The 21,837-nt window shown below is 35.3% G+C and overlaps 1 protein-coding gene and 3 long non-coding RNA genes across 4 annotated transcripts; 2 read left to right on the plus strand and 2 right to left on the minus strand.

The window, feature by feature from the left end:
* Positions 1–419: 419 nt before the first annotated feature.
* LOC107397768 (uncharacterized) lies at positions 420–2,088 on the minus strand. The gene is made up of 2 exons (XR_001574795.2): positions 1,334–2,088; positions 420–1,282 (listed from the first exon to the last, which is right to left on the minus strand). It is a non-coding gene; the product is annotated as an uncharacterized LOC107397768 (long non-coding RNA).
* A 374-nt stretch (positions 2,089–2,462) lies between these two features.
* On the plus strand, positions 2,463–2,856 carry LOC135267075 (uncharacterized). The gene is made up of 2 exons (XR_010335334.1): positions 2,463–2,584; positions 2,635–2,856. It is a non-coding gene; the product is annotated as an uncharacterized LOC135267075 (long non-coding RNA).
* Positions 2,857–4,340: 1,484 nt separating this feature from the next.
* Positions 4,341–5,994, plus strand: LOC103312799 (uncharacterized). The gene is made up of 6 exons (XR_511411.3): positions 4,341–4,495; positions 4,550–5,240; positions 5,287–5,405; positions 5,453–5,631; positions 5,685–5,807; positions 5,857–5,994. It is a non-coding gene; the product is annotated as an uncharacterized LOC103312799 (long non-coding RNA).
* Positions 5,995–6,907: 913 nt separating this feature from the next.
* On the minus strand, positions 6,908–8,563 carry LOC658577 (inositol 2-dehydrogenase). Its single transcript, XM_964954.4, has 5 exons — positions 8,437–8,563; positions 8,150–8,389; positions 7,924–8,103; positions 7,356–7,876; positions 6,908–7,090 (listed from the first exon to the last, which is right to left on the minus strand). Exons 1-5 carry the CDS (start codon positions 8,517–8,519, stop codon positions 6,954–6,956), a joined length of 1,161 nt encoding a protein of 386 aa, XP_970047.1. The 5' UTR covers positions 8,520–8,563; the 3' UTR covers positions 6,908–6,953.
* Between the last annotated feature and the right edge of the window lie 13,274 nt (positions 8,564–21,837).

A 21,837-nucleotide genomic window follows, 5' to 3' on the forward strand; every position in this document is an offset into this window, starting at 1 on the left:
TGACTTTTTCCCTGAAGAAGTCCAGAGAACCTCACCAACTGGAAGAGGTCCGACTCTTACCACAAAAAAGGTCTTGTGACCCGTGTTCAGCAATGAACTTGGCCTTCAGATTTAGGAGTAGTTGTGGTTTAACGACAAAAGATGTCCTATCGACTGTATTCTTTGAAAAGGTCCCAAGAACACAGTCTTTCAGAATAGGTCCTGAAGTTATTCCACCAAGAGAGGTCTTTATAATTTCAACGGAAGAGGTCCGGACTCAAGTGAATCTGCAGGGATGGAGTTGTGTTTCTCTTATTATACTCTCACAAGTCGACATTTCCATGGAGAAAAACACCTTAGGAAGTTATTTAGTGACCTTTCAGAATACACCTTCTACTAGTCAAACTTTGGCGGTTCTTTTTTTAAATAAAACACACCCACTATATACAAATGATTTATTCAAATAATATATACGAGTACATGATAATTCTTTGCTTACATGCTTACATGCTAACACCAAACAAATATCAAATTAAGAAATCTTATTACACTGCTTACGAAGTAATAAGATAAGTTCGACGTATTAGGCGATTTTTTGGCTTATTTTAACGACTGTTTTTTCTCATATGCTCATGTTTATGCGTTTCAGCAGAAATGTGTACCATTTGGTTTCATAATTTAAATAACTTTAGAATTAAGAACGTAGCTCACTCATCTCCTAGTTTTACACCCTCGCCACTGCTCTGACAGTAATTTTTGCGATGAAGCTTGTACACATTACTAACTAGTTGAGCGTATATTTCGTACCTATATCACAATGTTTACCAAACAAGAAAATTAACATTTATTGTGTTACACAATACACATTGAATAACAAATTAGGATTACGATATAATTGCTTCCCTCGCTAACAATGAGCAAACTTAAATAATGAATTGATTAATTTAATAAATTTTTGGCAAACACACCCTTTGTGTGTTCGGTCGTTTCACGCGTTGCAAAATAATTCGCAGTAAACGGTCAATTGATAAGCAAGTTACCCGCAAAACACGGGAATAGGACGAAACTTCCTTTTCCTCCTCAAATCTCTTTTCTTTATGCGGATTTGGCTTCTTTCTCCTCCGGGATTCACATAATTTTGCGGAATTGTGTTCTGTGTATTGCGCGTAATTCGTTTGGACACGGATTCAGCTCCGGCATCGATTGCTCCTTCCTCGGCGGTTGGATATGCACAAACGGGGCCCTTCCAGTCACAAACGACGCTCATTAAAACGAACAGCAAAACAAAGACCTCTAATTGAGCCTAAAACAAATCAATTTCAGTTAAAAGCGCAGCAGTAATCGGCTCGATCACCATCTCGCTGTGCTCGCCTCAACAGTGGCATTTTGCATTTATATCGGCGTCAAATTCAGGGAGTAAACAATCCAAGGTTTTCGCATCAAGGGTCTAATTTGGCGGCGGATGACGTCATTTCTCATTCCAATTTCCGATTTTTCATGGGTCCTGCGGTCACGTGGCGGCACCCTCCCTGTGCGTCACCCAAACCCATCAACAGCGATTCAATTATAGAAAGAGAATAATTGGCGAAATTGTTGCTTTCGGTAGTCGATATTCCAGGCAGGATAATTCAGTCGAAAGCTAGTCAAGTGGCAATAATGAAGAGGCCGCGATAAGGGTGGAGGAGCTCGGCCCTCCCATAACGGCAGTAAAAAGCGGCTCAATCGGGAGCATTTCCGCTCATCGCCTTTAATATTCTCATGGAATAATTGCGAAAAATAGAAATAAACAAGTGGATGAACACCGATCGATCCGACAAGTACTAGTTGCTATGCACCCCGGACATATGCAATTTTCATTCAAAAGCATTAATGCAGACTCCTTCCAGTCCAATTCACTACTATAAATGTGTCTGATTAATTCCCGAGCTCCAGCGGGATTAGGTTTTTTGTCGCCGGGATTCGCCCGGGCTGAATTTAATTACAACAGTTTGCAAGATAACGAATCTGAATGATCGTTTTTCTAATTAATAAAATCGTAATAATCGTTCAAAGGATTTGCAAAGAGGAAAAATGGTTGCACTGTTCCATTCGTTTGCTCGGCAAATATCCGCAAACACCTAACGAACAGTTTACCGAAACCGCATTTTATTACGAGGGAATGCAATATATTTGAACGTTTGTCAACATAACGTGCATACACGGGATTTAAATCGCCGCAAACACTAAATCCACGAACAAAATCTCTCGCAACATTTTCAATATGGCGAAACGATGGAGTTGATAAGTTTTTTAGGACGCCTCATTAATCTGCTTCTTTGCTACGGTTGTTGAAAAAATTCCGTGGAGGTTTCAGGTTTGCAGGATGTTTAATTGAGGACACGTGCCATTAATTTTGAATGATTAATATGTGTGTTATTCGAACAAAACAAAATTTAATTTTGTTTATTTCTTGTTATAAATATACTTCTTCCGGGTATATATTCTATAAATGAAGCTTTCGATAACCCATTAGTGTTACGATTTCTGTTTGTCAATGTAATGAATCAATGAAGAAATGGCACTAACGAGACGATTCTTAGTATTATTCATATTTTTTTTAATCCTGGTATGTTTACTTACTTTCCGACTATTAAATAAAAACAATTTTTCTTGCAGTGTTGCCAAATGAATATCAGTGCACGAAATTACACTTTTACACCTTACAGTTTGGTAAACGTGGGGTGCAAGTCTGGATATGTTAAAATTAGGGGACGATGCAGACAAATATTTTCGTTTAATAAATAGAGCTGCTCAAGTATTTAAGTGTAATAATCACACTTTTAGAATTGTATGTGTTTTATATTGGTAAAATTATTTTTAATAAAGTTTTTTATAAAAGCTTCTTTTTATTATAACGTTTATAGTGAATCCGTTGTCACTTCCAATTTGCTTCTTCCATAAAAATTTAATATCGTCACAACAGCTTCATAGATCAAGAATTTTTACAAAGAATTAAAATAAAAAATTGTACGGCTTGTTGACATCGAAAGCACGTGCCATTTTTGATTGTTCCTTTTGTGTACGTTTCTCATCTGTTTTTGTTTTTATGATGAGCAAAATGCAAAGTCTTCCGCGCCCATTCGATAAATGCAAATTCCGATAACCCAACTGCCACTTTAAACAATTTTGCCTTGAATAATACCGACATTTAATACAGTACATTTGTATAAATAGCATCCTAAGCGAAAAATATACATTCTAAGAATGCTAAAATTAAAGATAATTTTAGCACGATTTTTGAATTAACATTTATATTGATTTCGACTTTGTTCGCAGTCAGATTTTACCCTTTGTTTCGTTCTCTAAACCAGCTTTCATGGAAATAAAAATTTTGTTTTTTCGAATATGACTTTTTAGTTATGCACATTTTTAACGTCAGCAAAGTTGTAACATATTTCGAAAAAAAGTAACTTAGAAAATATCCATTTTCAGTGACTTCAATCAGCTTCACACGTTTTATTTAGGTTTAAATTACTCCAAATTGTATCTGTGTTAAATTTTTAGGCTAGTGATTACAGTCAACTGCACGAATAATCTTTTACGATGTTGGGCTAAAAAAATTACAAATGCGATAACCTAATATTCTACATTATGCGTAAGCTTACAGTTTGTGATCCCGTATTGATATTACGTCGTAGTAGTAGTATTTAAAGAATTGTGAAACGTTATATTACCATATTTTTTAATGTTATTAAAATAAACAAATTTTTCTGTAGGTAGTTGCTCATAATGTTCATTGTCTATAATATCAGCAAAAATAAATAGGAATAGGTATAGGTGATATGTTTGAAAATGTTAAAATAACTAATTCCTTTGCAAATAAATCTACTTCTATTCCAAAGATCACCTGAAATAATTAGGTAAATACTTGAAATCGAGTTAGAATCCTTATTATGACTTTAATAAAAATTAAAGGCAATGTTAGAAATTAAATGATTGATAAAAATACATTTATCTTTCTGAAATTATAAAAACATACTCAGAAGCAGTTTACAGTTTACATCTGCTCCAAGACGATAACAAGTTTTTGTTAAACAGTTATTATTTCTCCTCTGTTTTCTTAATTACCGAACTGATTAGTGGTTATAAATATCTTCAAAAGCAATAAGGTATTAAATTGCAAATAAGCATTTTTCTAATTTAATATTTTAAACAATAAATGAGATAATAAATGTTGCTAATTGAGACAGATTGTTGCTAATTATTAATTAATTTGTTTTGAAAAAAAGAATATTTTGAAGAAAGTATTTTTTTTTGAAAAATTATTAAGAAAAATAAACATTTTTATTCTTGGAAAAGATAAGAGATATATGAATCTTTATATGGTATAAAAGCAGTAGATTCGTGTTAGTATTCACAACCAACTTTTATTTTTGAGCTCGAATAATTTTATAGGATGTCACAAATAATGTATTTGTTAAAAATTGTTGTAATTTTATTAATGGTAAGTATCTCTTTAATATCAGGAAACACTAAGGTAAGAAAAAAATTGGTGTTATAACTACCTACATATTATTTGTAATTATTTTAGATTGAAATATCTGATAGTCATATGGAAAAACATTCCAGTAGTGCATCTGTAGTAACAACTCCTATACGCTGCCCTACTACCCATCAAATGACAAGATATGGTTGTAAGGAAAGAGCTTACCTCGACAACCCACCGGTTTCAAAATCTACAAAAGTGACTGAAGTTTCATCATAAATATTATATTAATTTATTTTATAAATTTTACAACAAGCTTCCTTTTCGTAATTTTTAAAAATAAATACAAGTATACCTATTTATTAGTATCTCAAATAATGTTTAACTTAACATGACAATCATTTCACTTTATCCAAAGAATTTTGTAAATATTTCCTGTGAGACATTATTTTGATAATCGAAAAATGTTGAACAAATAAAGTAGGTGTTTCGGACAAGGAAGGGTTTGGGACAATAAACAGTCCTTTAAATATAAAAAAACAAACTTAAATAGTTACTGATTTACTTTTTTCCTTCTAATGTTTACCCTGTAGAAATTTGATGTCTTTTTATTCTAATTACACTGCTTTAATTCAAATTCCATTTAAATCACGAACAGTAAACAAAATTAAACAATTTGATAACCTACTACTCCTCTCCAATGCACTAGAATTATTTGAAACGACGTAATTACTGAGTGATGTTGTTCCAATTCTGCATAATTTTAATAACAACCTTATTTTTCCTTCCATTTGTGGTAAAAATCAACTTAATGTGGACTGCTTTTACCTCACGAATTTTAGCTGTCTTCAAATAATATGACCTACGAGAGTAAAAGCACGAATAGACGCATTTTTGTTGCCCCCTGTCAGCCAGGATATATTCGAAAAAACAAAGTTTGTAGGCCATTATGGCCAACCAAGTAAGTAATTTTTCTACAAATAAAAACTACAAACACCTCACTTGCAGCTGAAAAATCGAATTTTTTCCATAAATCTGAGATACTTTATTAAAGAATTGCGCATAGTCAACGATAACCTTTATTCTGTGTTTCTTAATTTATAAGTTTAGAATCATCAGTCTGTGAAATGTCGCTTAAAGCTACTTTAATAAAAGTTTCTCTACTTCTTGCAGTGCTGCGCTTTGTGGTAAATCTTTAATTTTAGTAATTAAAAAAGTTTTTGATTAATATTTTGCGTAGCATTGTTTACCCCTAAGTCCCGTAATAGAAGGCGTAGTTAATGATGGTGTAATTAGCTCCTCTATCGGTTGTAAACCTGGTTATGTCTACGTGCGTGGACTTTGCAAGGAACGAGCGAAAAATGTGAGTTGGTCAATAGAAAATAAACAACAATAAATTATCTGTGTTTCAGGTTCAAGGCCAGGTTGATAAAAAACACGCAGTCAGTGTAATCAGTAAAAGTGTTAATTAGTCTCATTATTTCTTAAAAATTGTGTTTTTCAATACTGTATTTGAAAATTTATGTCATTGCCAGTGGTATTACTAAAATCGCACGTTTTTTGCAATTATTACGCCCAAACCTTACCCAACTTTAGCCAAAGTGTAGTAAAAAGGACGCATTAAACGATAATTATTGCAAATCTAGCGTAATGTATTTAACAATATTACTGCAATTTGCAGGCTCTAATGTGTAGTTTTAACGCATTCGCTGAAATAACAAATTTTAATATTGGCGTCCACAAAATGACCAATAGAATTTTAATATCAGTCTAGTTTTCCAGCAAATGAATAATAAAACCGTATATTGAAATAAAATTCATTGTGCACATTAGTTTCGAGTATTATGATTTAAAATTGGAATTTTCCTCTACGAGTATTTGCAATTATTTCGTTCCGTTGTTTAGCACACGAAAGCGTGAATATTTAGAAAGGCTTTTAAAACAGTCGTTTCCATAAATTGGAGCTGAAATCTCTCGCCAAGACTCTTGGGTCAAGCGCTAAATTTCCATCGCCGAATCGAGTTAAACATCGACACAAATAGGAATTTGCAGTGAATTATGTCCCCGAGATTGGCAACCCCCAAGGAGATAATCCAATACAAATTCATATCACAAAATAATCCGGTCTCTACATGCACGCTGGAACAAGTTTTTTAATGAGTTTTCGAGGGTAAACGAGGATTCAATCAGCGTAAAAACGGCCAAAATGAAACGTGTGCAGATCGATCGGCTGTGACACTTGGCAGCAGATTGGATGCTGTTGATGATGGATGTTTGTTCGCTCATAATTTTGTAATACTCGGAATAATGGTCGCTGAAAAATGCACGAACCGTATAAGTAGCTGCGATGAAATAGGAACGCTTGTCGGTAAAGAGCAAGTTTTAATTAAAATGGTATTACGCAGCCGCTTTTTACATCTCCAGGGATTATGAAAAATATGAACGCTGATATAAAACAAAATATAAAGCGCGAAAGATTTATTGGGAGTTTTTACAACGCTTAACACCGTCAAACTAATTTCGGTTTCTCATCATCTCGCCATTTAAGTTCCACACATTTTCCCGTCTTTACGGCCTCCTCGCAAGCTGATGCTATACGAGTCACTGCGAGGATATCATTACTGTCAACGCACACCGTCGTTTTACCTGAAACACGAATTAACTAAGTGCAAACTTCACAATTAATAAATGTTTGGCCAAAACCGAAACCAAGGATCTAGCGGATAATATTTCAGAGAAATGCATTTTGCTGTACAACTGTTTGTTACCAGTGCGAAGGCAGTAAACATTTTCCGCTTTTATTGAAAGCACCCGCTGAGCGGTTTAAATGAAAATAAAACACGCTTCGAGATCAAACAGAGGCAAGATGCGTGTTTATTCGAAACCGATTTGGCTAAAATAAGCTATTTACCTTCCAAAACATCCAAGAAATGTCTCATTTCCATCTCATAACCATCGGCATAACGCGACGGAAAGGAGTAAGCGATAGGGGCCTTGCTGACGCTCCTTTCCGTGTAGGTTTCCACGTTGTGAATTGGCAGCTGATTTTCAGCTTTAATCATTCCTTTCTGTCCAAAGACTTCCACTCTTTGATCATAACCGTAAACGCTGTGGCGGCTCAGATCTATAAGCCCGATAGCTCCACTGTCGAACGATAGCATGATTCCGACGGTATCATAATCATTGATTTGGGCAATTTCTGGTATGTTGGCGCTTGCCATGACCATAACTTTGGTCGGGTATTCCCCCAAGATGTACAAAGTCATGTCGATGTCGTGAACGGCGCAGTCGTGAAAAATGCCACCGGATATTTTTAAATATTCGATGGAAGGCAAAGGGGAGTCGCGACTGCAGACTTTCACGGTCGAAACTTTACCGACTTCGCCCCTGCGAACCCTGTCTCTAATAGCGGCAAAGGAAGGATCAAAACGCCTAAAACTTGCCACTTAAATTTGTTACACACCAAAATAATCACAAACCGGTTAAATGCACAAAATAGCGGCTGCTTCACTTTCTTTGCTAAATTGCACAAAGCTTTGATTTTATCGTGTTCCTCAGCTACAGGTTTCTCACAAAAAACTGCTTTGTCATGGTTTAGAGCTTTTGTTACTATCTCCTCGTGAGTGTATGTTGGTGAGGCAACCACAACAGCTCGGACACTAAAATACGATCTTTGTTAAGTTTTACACGATTTATGAACATTACTTGGGGTCTTCGTAAACAAGTTTGGATTCTGCATTTGTCAAAAAGCGGACGGTTTCCAGATTCCAATATTTCTTCAGTTTCTCCCACTTTGGCTTATCATCGTCTACTACATAGAGCAATTTAACTCTAGGTTCTTTCACCAAGAAGGCTAAATGTATAGTTCCAGCTCTACCAACACCAAATAGAGCGAAACCGAACTGTGAATGGCCAGAGTGATCTAATTTCAAATGTTCCTGATATCTGCAAAGCTTAAGATATTTTTGCAATCTTGTGTAATACTTGCTTACTTTTTGTATTTAATATCTTCATCTGGAGACGAAGGAGCTTTAACCGAATACGGTGACGGCTGCTTGAACTTCAAAGTCGCCATTTTAGGAAACTAACACAACATTTGGCTAAAATTATTTATATATTATTTAATCAAAAGGTCACACTCGGTCATTGCCAAACATTATCTCAAAGGTAAAGTAAAACGTTCCCAGCACATAAAACGATTATTTGACATTTCGATTTTAATAAATAACAACGACTGAAATCATGAAAATTTCCATAGACGATAACACGACTGCATGAAACTAAGAATCGAATAAATTATTAATCAAATCTCCTATAATGGTCCTCGGGGGTGCAATCAAGAGTACAATATAAAACCGCAAAGCATTCATAAAATTGAGTGCCATGATGTTCTTTCCTATCTTTATAAATTACTTAAACTGTGTGGGTCTCCCTTTACAAAAACCCAAGAAAAGGCTTTACTCCTTTTATATTTTTTCACTCAGTGCACTTTATATTACTTTAACTGGAGTTTCGCTGTATTCAACTTTAGTAATACGTTTCCTCGCTTCAAACACCCTAAATGCGTTCTTTTACATTTTAATTTATGTTGTTATAAACATAATTGATGTGGTGGCCACTTTGCAGAACGGGTATTTTAAACGTTGTAGCATCGATAAATTGCTGCGGCTAACGAACGAACTCCTTGTGTTCGTTAATCGAAAAGTTGGCCGCCAAACTGAGAAAAAATTGATCCAAATGCAAAAGTTTGACTTTATTTTGATTCAAGTGACGATGGTTCCCTGGTTAATATTTATGACGTACTGGATAGGTCATTTAATGACCTTTAAAAAGTTTATGGTGTTTGGTATCGTCTACTACAACCATTATCTAACGGCAATGGAGATAATGAAAATATTCATGATACTTCAATTACTCAAACACCTGTTGTGCGAACATAATCGCCTACTGTTCAAAACTTTGACCAGAAAGCGGTACTTATCAGAAAAAGAACTTCGGCCGTTTTTAAAAAACTTCGATAAATTAATTGATTGTATCCGATTTTTCAATGAATCTTTTGGATTACAAATTTTGGGCACTTCAATTGTGACGCCACTAATCATGGTCCAGGGAATATTCTTCAGCTTGTCTCAAGTGTCCTTTCCTTCAGTCATTCGCACTGTCGTTGTAAACGTAGCCACACTAACAAAATTCACTCTTTTTCTGGTAAAATATTGACGTAGAGGGAAAATCACTAGTAATTGAAACAATTTCAGACGTTGAGTTTTATGACGGCTGCACCGTCACAAAGAATTGCAAGGGAATTTCAAAATACACAGAGAATATGTAACACCTTCAGAACGAACGCGGGGCATAATAAAGAAGTCCAGAGGATGCTTCAACTCCTCAGTTTACAATTGCAAAACAGGAAAACGCGTATCTCTGCAGCGGGCTTTTTCGATGTTGATTACACGATGATTCTTAATATGTTAGTGTCGACGGTTAGTTATGTTATAGTGTTTTTGCAAATTAATGCCAAGCTGTCCAGAGAGATGTAACTTACGCACACAAAACGGAAATAAAGCGCACTTACCAAACACTACCTGCTTTTAATTTTTTAAAATTATAGTGTTGATAAACTATGCATTTACACCTACCAAACATTTTCGCGCCAAGGACATTTGTTAAACTTTTTTTTGTTGGTAACATTTTAATCAATGTCCATCTTTTTAATATCTGAATCTTTATTTTAAAACACGTTTATTGAAAAATAGTTTCAGAGAGAACAACTTAGCAGTAAAAAACAACAGTAGATATTTTTATTCTTTTCATTAAAAAATAATTATTAACACAGTCAATAACCAAAGCTCGTTGTAGAGTAAGTTGAATAATTAATCCAACGTAAAAGACTGTTTTATTAATGGAATTTTGTATTAGCACAATTGATTGTGGAAGTTTTTCTTTTTCAGTGTATCCAATTCTTCTTTTCTATTGCTGGATGAATGGAATGTGTTTTGAGTAGATCATTCTGGAAGTGGGGATTCCCCACTATTCAGTGGCGCATGTCTTATTCGACTCATCTATTGATCTCCTTGAATCCTGATCCTGGAGATTTTATTATTACATTCACATGTGGCAAATTGCGTTTAGTTTAAGTGCCGTAATGTGAAGACATTTCAAAGAAGATTATCCTTTGGAATCAATAAGTCTAAGTGCCCTTACAAAGTCACAGTGATAAAAAAAGGGACGATACCTTTTTGAGTCGTATTTCTGGGAGTTAATTTTAATCCTTCCTGCCTCTTGAAAAACTCATAGGGATTCACGTGAAATCCGTGCACTTAGCAACAAAGTGAGCTCGTCCTTGCACTATCAGTTTCAATATTTTCCGCCGCCGATTAGATACATGATTATCCTTTCACAAACAAGTTCAACTCAGGAAACAAAAAAAGCTTGATAAGGTTTTGAGGCTAGTGGAGTTTGTAGCTCCATTTCCGAGCTTAACCTAAATGGAACGTCGTGTAAACAAAGTTGTGAAAACAGCTTTCCGACTAATAAATTGACGTCGCATCAAAATCGCCCCTTGACATTCCTTCATCGATCAGGAATTATTTTAATTCATTTTGGGATCGATCCTGCAACCTTTGACAGGTCGAACCAGCGTGTTTCAGTAGTTTCTAACTGAATTTGTCCTGAATTAAGCGAAATAATTGCGCTTGGCAGGAAATTACATGTTCGTGTGTGTTTCAGGACTAGTGAAGACCTTTCATCTGTTATACCTTGTTTCATATTATCTTACGCATTCTGAATTCAGAACTTCCAGCTCTAATATCACGTCTAAATTTATTGTAAAAACGAATAAACTTCAAAGGAGGCTAATTAGCTTCGTTATGGAGGCGTCGAGATAGAGCCAGATACACACGACGCCTGTGACGTCTTATCTCGACGCGTTTCTTGCTTTATCAGAGAAAAATTTTACGTCTCGATACCTTTTGCAGTAATTAATTAAAAGCCTTAACATATTTATGTGCTTATCACAAGGTATGGCTCTTAACAATAAATCAAAACTTAAGCAATTACGTTTTAACTGTCAGAAGTACACAGCAAGTTCCAGTAAAGAAAATAAATTTTACATTACTCCACACGAGAATGTCTACGGGACTAAATTAAGATTAATGATTTTCCACGTGTAGTTAGTCTATTGCTGTAGCTCCATCGAGACGCCATTTATCATACCGTGCTGATATATGCATTGTGCTTTACATACACAGAATATCAAACTAACTACTCAAGTTACGACAACTGTAATAATATCACGATGTAACTAACTACTGCTGCCAACAACGATAAGAAAAAACCATAATCCAATCGGAAATACCCAGACGCTGACACAAAATTGGGCCAAGTTTTCAACTTTAGCAGCAACAAATTCAACTGGCTTTGCTTGCCACCTCTTAGAGTTATTTCAACTAAACCATTTAAAACAGTTTTCGAAGTTTTATATTTTTTCTCCGATATCTGGTATCCAATTTTCGACAGAAGCAGTGCCAGGACCTAGAAGAATTAATCTGATATTAATTACTTATTAAAAAATTGTAAAGCAAGGTACCAAATAAATAGCAATCGTTTGAGATCTAATTACCACCTTCCAAGAAAAACTGTAACCCAGTTTAAATTCTTCTACCAAACTTAGCAAGTTGTCGATTAAAACAACCATAATGTGGAGAAATAATTGGAGCAGAAATACTCCATAAATATTGTTCCATAATTCAAGTATACGGTACAATGTCCGGTAGAGCTGATTGACTCGTCTCATTTTCATATCACTAATAAATATCTCACTTTTCAAAATTATATCGAAATAATTATTAGTTTGGTCAAAGTAATTCGATAACAATTCCAGGAATTTCAAAGAAGTTAGTAAAACTATCAACGACTGAACCATTTCCACGTCATCTAATAAGTCTTGAATTAAATAACAACCAGATTTGTACGTTAGATGAAAAATAAAACTAGTCATAATAGAGAAGAGTACAAAAATTGAGTCAAAATGAGTGAAGCACGACCATTTTTGCTTAACGTCCGGCAACATAACTTTGGCTTCTTTCAAAGTTGGAATAAGTTGTGCAACATTTTTCTTTTTCAAAATCATCGAATTTAAAATCGTCGACATGATAATTGTCACTTTAAAAAAATAATTTAATGTTTTAATTAGTTTTGTGCTGATACGCTGGGAGTTGGAACACCGCCACCAAATGTTACAAAAGGTGAAAAGCAATGTAGTTAAGTGGGTAAAAAGTAGAATTTTGCAATACGTTGGATAGAGCTTGTGTCTTGTTTGGGAAAAAGGTGCTCCAATCAATTGATTTAAAAAACAAAGCGTTTCTAAAGTGGAATGTAAGCTCTGCGATGACATTGTCAACTCTGCAAACAATGTTAGGGAAATTTTAAGTCGATTTCCCCCGGGCATTACGTCCTGGATTTGTTTGGTCATTCCATTCATCATTTTACTTGTCTTACGACCCCTCCTATTTTTCATTAATTTAGAAAAGTGATTTTTCATGGATTTGCATAATTCGCCTTTAATTACCGATCGAAACAGTATCGGGGCTTTGTTTGATGAAAATTAAAATTTATAATGAAGATATTCGGTTTTGCTGTTAACTTACGCGCCGAACCGATTAATAGCATGAGCTTAAACTTGTACGCTGAAATTAAATCAGATTTGTGAGTTTATGGATCCACAGGTTCTATAGTTAATTAAATCTAACTTCCGATCGCTTTGGAATAGTTCTGTGAGACGTGAAATATTTAGCAAATTTCGAGCTGATGACTTGGAAACGATACAGAAAAGTTACTAGAATTCAGAAATATGGAAGGACTCGTGACTATGACGCATGTCTAAATGTTGTAGCTTCGTAAACCTTTATCTTCCGTATTGGCTTTGAATTATGCCATGCGGAAAATAGGAATTTTAAAAGTTATTCAAAGTATCATCCGGGAACTACGAAACAGCAAGGGAGCATTGTCTTGGATCTGTAAGTGTTAAAGCTGCAACGTTTTACGAGGTCCCAACTTTTGGAATCCATTTTAAAGCAATGTTGTAAATTGTTGCAACGTATTGGAAAAAACTCTCTTTGTGCAATTATCAGCAACGCAAAATAAACGAAAAACAAACCGTTCAATTTGTGTGCGCAGCGTGCAGGAAAATTCGGTTCAATTCGTAAATATTCAAGTTTTGCAACGGTAATTGGTATCAACTTCGTATCAACGTTCCGGGAAAGCTTGCATCTGTATACTACTTCAGAAAAGTGTTGTGCGACACCGAAATTTTAGATGCAAAAAATGGGGAAGATAAAAGTTCCTGACACAATTCGAGAAAACGAAGCGGAGCTTTTACTTATTACATTTGCTTTTCGCAAGGAGATATGAAAGGGTTGGAAGTCGAATCACAAAGAAACACCGGATTGAAGAGGAAAATTGTTAAACCTGCATCGTGCTTATTTAACCTTTCAGTTAGCTCGCACTCCAGACAGTTAAATTACCGAAAAGACCGGCCACCATGTAATAGTACACTCGACATAGGGGTTGTCTCGGAGCAGGCTTCAAAGGTGTCAACGTGGTTTCAAAGGTAATGGTACGAAATCTAAGATCCCCTCACGGATGGGTCTGGAACCCTCATATTATACCACGCTCTATGTTTGGCCCATATCTAGCCCAAATTATTAGTTTGCTGATTTTATCTCTTTATGATTAGACAGCTGTTACAAATTCATTGGCCGTAAATAACACAGCCATTGTCAGCTGAAACTAAATCCAGTATTTTTTAATATACGCCGCAATTTTAACCATTAATAAACCTAAACAGTTGATTAGTTTTAAGCACCATCCAGTCATGTGGGAGGGGTTGTATATTACATCCCCGCTTTGATGCAGTGGCAACCCATTTATAATCGTGTAATTAGATTTCTGAATAATGACATTTACAATCCTGTAATTAGATTTTTCAAATAACGCTATTGTAATTTTATAACCCTGATATTTTATTCCAATATTTTGAATTAATTTAATGTAAAATTCAAATTCCGTTTTGCTTTATTCAAACAGCAACATATTTCAAATTTTTGTCGGCAAAACTGTGGAAATGTATTAATTTCAGGCGTATAAATTTATTTAAACATGCAATTTTCTACTCAAATATTTAATCTTGAATCTGGAAAACGCTTTTGTACAACCGCTAATTTTCCTAGACGAAATGAAGCGTCTAATTTCCTGTTTCTAAGCTGCTAAAACAAAGACCAATTTATGCAGATTTGTTAATACCGTGCAGGTGCAACTGAAACAATAATGAACTAAGTCTGCCAGCGATTCTACAGCGACGGGAATCCGCGGAACGGATTCTCTTTCCTAATTATTATTTTTTTGTGTAACGTATTCACCAATTAAATTAGCCGTTCTCACACTTTTTTCAATTGCTTAGTTAAGTTTGTGGCGATTAATTTAGGTTTGGAAGCGTCGATAATGCGGCAAGTCATGATGACAAATTTGGGAAAATTTCCGAAAAGCCCCCTCGAGCCACCCCAGCCAGACACGCGTCAGAGGGTGCGTTTTATGCACCCGTAGGCCATCTGTCGCGTTGATGTGACGTCACACTTTCATTAGCCATACGTGTATTGTAACAATACCGCCAACAGTAGCCCCCGGAATACATTTGGCAATGTGACAAGGGGTTGGCAGCAGACGGCTCGTTATCAAGTACATCATGCGGCGATATATAGATTTATATCGCTTTCATTTGATGATGGGTTTTTGAAATACCTTAGAGACCGTTGATTCGCCATGGGAATAATTCACAAATTCCCATAACGGCAACGAGGGCAATAATAACAATAATTATTTTCGTACAACTGCTTCAGCGGAAGCGCAATTAACAACGGTCGAGTCGTTGGGGACGCCGAAATTCCGAATTTTGCGCTAAATCGAGTCGAGGAGGGTGCATTTAATAAAACCGGGCTTTGTTTATTGTTTGATTTTTTGCGTACGCAATTCGCGTCCAGTGATAGACATTCAATGGGATTAATCTGCAGCGTCTATCTGCACGTGCTGGAGAGTGCAGGACCAGTTTTGTACATCTGCCCTGCCAGCTGTATGCACGCGACACACTGCCCCACAAGGGTGCCCGAATAAATAAAGGGTTTGTGAAGCTCGATATCGTCAAACTGAATAAATAATCGACCATTGCCGGAGGGGAACAATCTCTACCCCCGAGCTAAAGCTGCAAAATCATTACACCGGAAAGTAGTCAAAGTAACCATTATTTGAGGTAACAAAATAAATACTTTTTGTCGTCCCACTTTACAAAAAGTACAGCATTGTTCCGGTCCTGGCTGCAAAAAGTTGTCCGGCGAGCTTTCGGGAAAAGGTCGCTGGAAAGCCAGTCTGATTTTTCAAGTTCAAATGCGATAACAAAGGAGACAGCGCGATGAAACAAAAATAAACAGCCACGAATTTCTTCTCCATCGAATAGCGGCACATTTGGTTGAAGAAACTTCAATGTACAAAGAATTTGTAAAGCTTTCCAGATCAAAATGTGAAATAAAATACTTCTTCACACTAATAGAAGAAGGTACGAGCTTTATTTATTTCATAAATACTAGTACACATTTGATGTAAATGTTGTGTTTGGTTGTTACGACTCGACACTTTTATCTGTTCTGAAAACTTTTCAGGGGCGTAAAATATCCGGTGAGTAGAAAATAAGCATAAGAACTGTTGCTCGCTAAGCACAGTATGAGTTCTTGTGGTGCTTTGCGCCTTTTAGTTATTCCCCCTAATTACACGAGCCCTGCTGTTTCCCGCAACCACTAGCTACTTCCACTTTCCAACTCGGCTTGTTATGCCGTTGCAGCAATTCATAAATCAGATGTATAGAACCCTGGCATGCATTTGTACGATCAATTTTGGGATTTATGGTGTAAATTTATGGATTGCCAAGTAGACACGTCACGATTTTGCATCGTACTGGTTTAAACAATGCATTTGAATCCGCACAACCTTCTCTGATAACGTATAAGCATCTGCAAAGGAAAAGCAATTCCGTCGTTAAATTACCTTGGAAGTGAATAAATCCGAACGTACCTTCTCGAAGGCACGTCTTCTCGGAGTTTGCATTCAATTTCGTTGACGTTTTCAGCAAAAATTTTTGCGAATTTATGGAACGCTAAGGCTATTATTGTTAATATTTCATGTTTTCGTGCATACGACGGTGAGGATAATAAACGATAATAACCGAAGCTGACATCGTGGCTTCAATAAAATTCATCACTTTGGAAAGGGGAAGTTTTAGGGAATTATTATTGTAAAGTTTCTTTACAAAGCCGTTTCGGGACAGGATTACAAGAGCAATCAGCTATATGAATACTAAACTATATTGCAGCCATTTATTTAACATATCGCCCTCATTTTTCTTAATTTTTTTTATCTGACAAATATACCTGAAACCTGGATCAATAACGTAATAAAAGCGGTTACAGTATTTACAAAAAAAGTTGCTCAAATATTAAATTTATGAAAGAAGTGGGCAATAATAATCGAGACATTTCTCAACCATCATTCCTATGAGATTGAAAACTTGGTATAAATATTTCAGACTTGGAAAGCTATCTGCAGACTTGGGTTGTACACCCGCACAGTATTATCTTGATATAAATATGAATTATTCTTCAAATATTTCTCTTAGAAATCCCCATGATATTGCGTTTTCTTTATTCTCCTCTAGAAGCATTTTCAATATAGATAACTGTATTGATTGCAAAATCCTCAGGAGTACGAAATCTCGGAGGAAGCAGTGGAAAAACCAAACGCTTGTATTTTTTCAGATTGCTATTAAAGCACCGCTCCTGAAACGTCATGTCTGCTACGGCTTTCAGCAATTAAGCAGAATTTAAATTTCAAATCTGTGTCGCCATTTGCACTTCAACAAATTTCAGCAATTTCGTTGTTCAGGCGTACATAATAATACATTGCTTTGCAGTAATAACTAAATTAATTGAGCGCGCGAAATAAATTGTTTTTGATGTTTTCACAAAAGCAAGTTGTTTTAAAAAACGTTGTTTAATTTCGTCGCTCTAATTGTGTTAAAACAGGTTAACAAAAAAATGATTACACGTCATTTTAATTGAAATGTGTGGTTTGCACGTTTTTCATGTTTCATTTATCTAGTAGTGTACCTTTAAAGTAGACAAAATTAATTACCTCGTTTCATTTAAAATGAAAGCGGGCAACTTTTATGAATCCGATAATGTTGTTCCGAGCTCCCAATTAGTTTTCGGTTCGGTAGCTTGCATTCGTATTAAATTTGAAACATCTATTAAATGGGAAATTAAACGATTTTTAACACACGTTTAGTTTGAAACGTCCAGTGTGACCTGAAAAATTTAATTCCGCTGCGCTAACTAGACTGGTTTAATCAGGCTTCTATTTCCAACAAAGAAAAAGCAAAATTAATGAAAACGAGAGTAAAAACTAGGATGAATTCAGGAACGTCCCAGCTCGGGTTTTATTTCTTTTATTAAAATTCTGTCGTAACCTGAGCCAAATCTACCTTATTTTGTTCCCCAGTTTCCCGGCGTCAGCTCCCCGTTTCTTATTCCAAAATCTCGTTCATTAAAATTAATTTGAACGCAAGTTGTTTGTAAAATGTAGACCAAGTTTGGCGCTGAAAAACTTTCGAGTTCAATAGAGTCATTTTTTGTTCGTTGTTTCATGAAATTTTCTGCTTAGTTAGGCTTCACTTTTGTAATTTAAAACCGAGTAAATGAATAAACAAAAATTTCCGTGTTCGTGAAGGCGTCCGCGTGTCCGGCGCCGCCGCCCTCGTTTCCCTGATTTCATCATTTTCCAGCCGTCGAAATTTTCCGGCTGACTCACGACTTTTCCGGTGTAGATTTCGCCGATAGGTGTCAAGGTCCGACCGGGGCGAATTTAATAAACTCCTGGACGTCTGTTAAGTCTCCTCATCAGCTGCTTTGGCGTGTGATCATGACCAGCTGACGTAAACCGGTAAAGTACTGCCATCGCCGACCATGTTACCAACATGTGTCGGAGCCGACAGCTGCCCTGCCGCACCGAAAATTAATTCCCCCCAACTCCCAGCGGCGGACTCAGGGGGCGGTTTGACTGGATTTGGCGTAAAGGAACCGCAGCATTCACCAACCGCTTAAATATTAATTTGAAGAATATAAATTGTCACAAGAAAAGCTATTTTTAAAGATCCCGGAGCCGCCGAAATGCCGCCTCCAATGTCAAAATAAACCAAAAAAATGTAATCTCGTAATTTTTTATTTCAAGACACGTTTTAATCGAAAAGGTCACGATCTTTCAATGTCCTGTTTCTCGATTTTTAAATATTTATTTCAAAAGATTTACTATTTCTCCAAGAAAATTTATAAGACTTATAATAAAAATCAAAATTGGATAAAAAAGTCAAAAAAAATTGTCCAAAAATCTTTCTCTTTTTCGATAAGTAACTGCGCTTAGTCTTGATGATGACACCGGTTTTTAATAAAAGTTCAAAACGTTTTTTTTTTCAAAAATTTTACGTCTGAACCACTGTAAACACTTTAACATAAACATTTTTTTAGCGAAAAAATAACAAATAGGTTTTGAATTAAACGCACTTTTTTATTTCAACTTTAAAAATTATTTCTATTTATGAACTGCTACTTTTGGCCTCATAAATTTAGGTGACAATGTGAACTGTAATTGGGGTAAGATTGTAAAAGATTTTGTTGGGATGTTTGAATGCAGGCATCAGTTTTATTTATTGCGAGACTGCAAATAAGGGACTTCAAAAAGGTCGACTACTGGTAGGTGATCCCTTTGTTGGCAAATTATACCATCTTCCAATAAATGACGCGTTTGATTTGCATTTAAATAAAAAAACGATTATTTAATCAACCAAGTAAAAATTTGTAATTATGATACCAGAGTTCGATTCACTAGCAGGTAAGGATTCACTTAGTGTGAAATTTTTATAGTCAATAAATTAACAGTTAGTGCCAAAAAGTCATAAAACTGTAACGACTTTATTTATTAATAAAAAATTAATAAAAATTGAGAGCGGTCAGGTGTGTACAATTTCAAGAATTTTATTTCACTAGAAGACGAGATTTTCTTGGATGCGCACGCATTTATTTATGTTTATTCAGGATTTACAAATATCAGAAAAAAGTCTATGCGAATTTTAAATCCTGTTCTAAATTATTACTATAAGTTTATTTAAGTCCACAATTTCCTTTGGTTTTTCCAAAAGAAGACTTTTATTGTAAATTCTTGTAAAATTGGAACACAAAATTTTGATGTCCAATAATAGTAAATGGCATTTGATGTTTACTTAAAAATTGGGACGGGAATAAAGGAATTTAGTGCTGAAAAAAGTATATACCTATGTTTTATTTAATATTTCTATTGTTGAAATTAATATAAATTAATTTCAGGAATGTTAACAGCAAAAAAATGGTTTTCAATTGTGTTTTAGTTTTTATACTGCATACAGAAATCTTAAGTTTCCAATTATCTACTATGTTATTATCCTATTACTGTAAAAATTACAATCTGTAATAAAATTTGTATTCAGTTGTCTTCTGATAACAACATATCTACAGTGACTTTCTCTGTTTAATAACAGTAATCTTGTAATCTTTTTTAAAATGTACAGAACTGCATAAAAATGTGATCTGTAGATAAAACTAGAAGCTTCAAATTATTTTCAGAATTTTGCCTTAAAAAACAAAAAAATGGAAAAAGGTACACCTTTAAAAAAACAATTGGCACAGCTTGTTCTAGAAGGAAACGCTGTATTTATTTTTCTTTAATTGAAACTGTTTTTTCTTCAATTGAATGTAGCTCAGATTAATTGTCATTTTTAACTTAACTCGTTAGGAAGAAACGTTGATTTTTTTTTTTTTGAACATAATCTATAATCTTACAATCATAAATCTGTGGCAAATCCTTACCTAAATAAAAGGGTAAGTTAAGAAACGCAAAATTTACATGATTAAAAGATTTATCACTGTATAAGTGCTACTCGTTTTTGCTGATAACAAAACCTAGATTTTCAAATTTTTATTATTTGTTGTAAGTATTCTGAACTCAATTTTTCGTCTATTAGGAATATTTTTCTTTACCTCAAATTGTATGTTTTTGTTTTATTTTGTACGCAAATAAGTAATTCAGATATATAATATAGAAATATAATTTTCTTCTTCTTAAGCAATGATTTTCTTTGTATTGTTCTTCAATTTTTTTGTTGATGTTTAATTTTCATTTTTCGTGAATTTTTTTATCAAGCTCAATAAGCTTTATGAAAAACTTCTGGAACAAAAAGCAACTAGACAATTGCAAATTCGAAAACAATGCCTTGTTGCTAATAATATTCTGCAAACTCAGCGGAACAACAGAGATTTATCGTCAGAGCAGACCATACATTAAAATTTGACTTGATGTTGCCACGGAACCTAATTTATCCAAAACAAGGGCTTAATTTTGGGTCCTTTGGACCCTACGTTGCCTCAGTCCGGCCCTGCCAACTCCATTTCGAATTCGGATTCCAATTAACTTTCGCATAATGAGCGAATATTGCAACATGTGACCGCCGGCCGACCGCCGCGTTATGTATTTAACGAATCGATACAGCCGTGTTAATTATTCGTTAATGTTAAGTGGAAATTGCATGTGTTTGGGCTCGAATTCGTCGTGGTTAGGGCGTCGTAAACGTCGACTTTGGCCGTAACGGCGCTCCCCGACGCCTCCTTAATAAGGCCCGCTTACCGACCGCGCGGCCGCAGTGCATTTTAATATTCGTCTCAAGGGGCGATAAAAAGAATGCGTGAGATGATAAGTTCACCCCCGACAAGGGTTTTTAATCCCGAGAGCCGCAAATTGTTAAGATCAAGGCCGGACGCTTAATTAGTTGCGAAACTTCACAGTTCCCAACACAACCAATCGCATGAATATTAACCATATTTAAGGCAACAGGAAGTTAAAGCAAGTCGTTAGACTTTATGAATACGTTAACACCAAAAATGGCCCTAAAAGCTCTTAGCAAATTCCTAACTAGTTCGCCCGTGATACTCACGAAATATTACGTTTAAATTACATCCCGATCTTTTAAATTTATTCCGACACTTCCAGACCCGGCTTAATTATCCTGATGATGCAGACGCGGCGAGGACTCCAAATCGCAATTAAATCCTCGTGATTACCGAGAGCCGCTCAAATTGACTCTATTTATATCGACCAAACTTAAATAAACGGCCAGTTTTTCAACTTCACTATGATGGCTTTTGAATTGTTCTGCCACAGGCAGTTTGCCTGAACAACTCAATTTCAAAGGACAATTGTGAGACACATTCCTG

This window comes from Tribolium castaneum, chromosome 9 (assembly GCF_031307605.1).
Source record: "Tribolium castaneum strain GA2 chromosome 9, icTriCast1.1, whole genome shotgun sequence".
Taxonomy (NCBI): Eukaryota; Metazoa; Arthropoda; class Insecta; order Coleoptera; family Tenebrionidae; genus Tribolium; species Tribolium castaneum.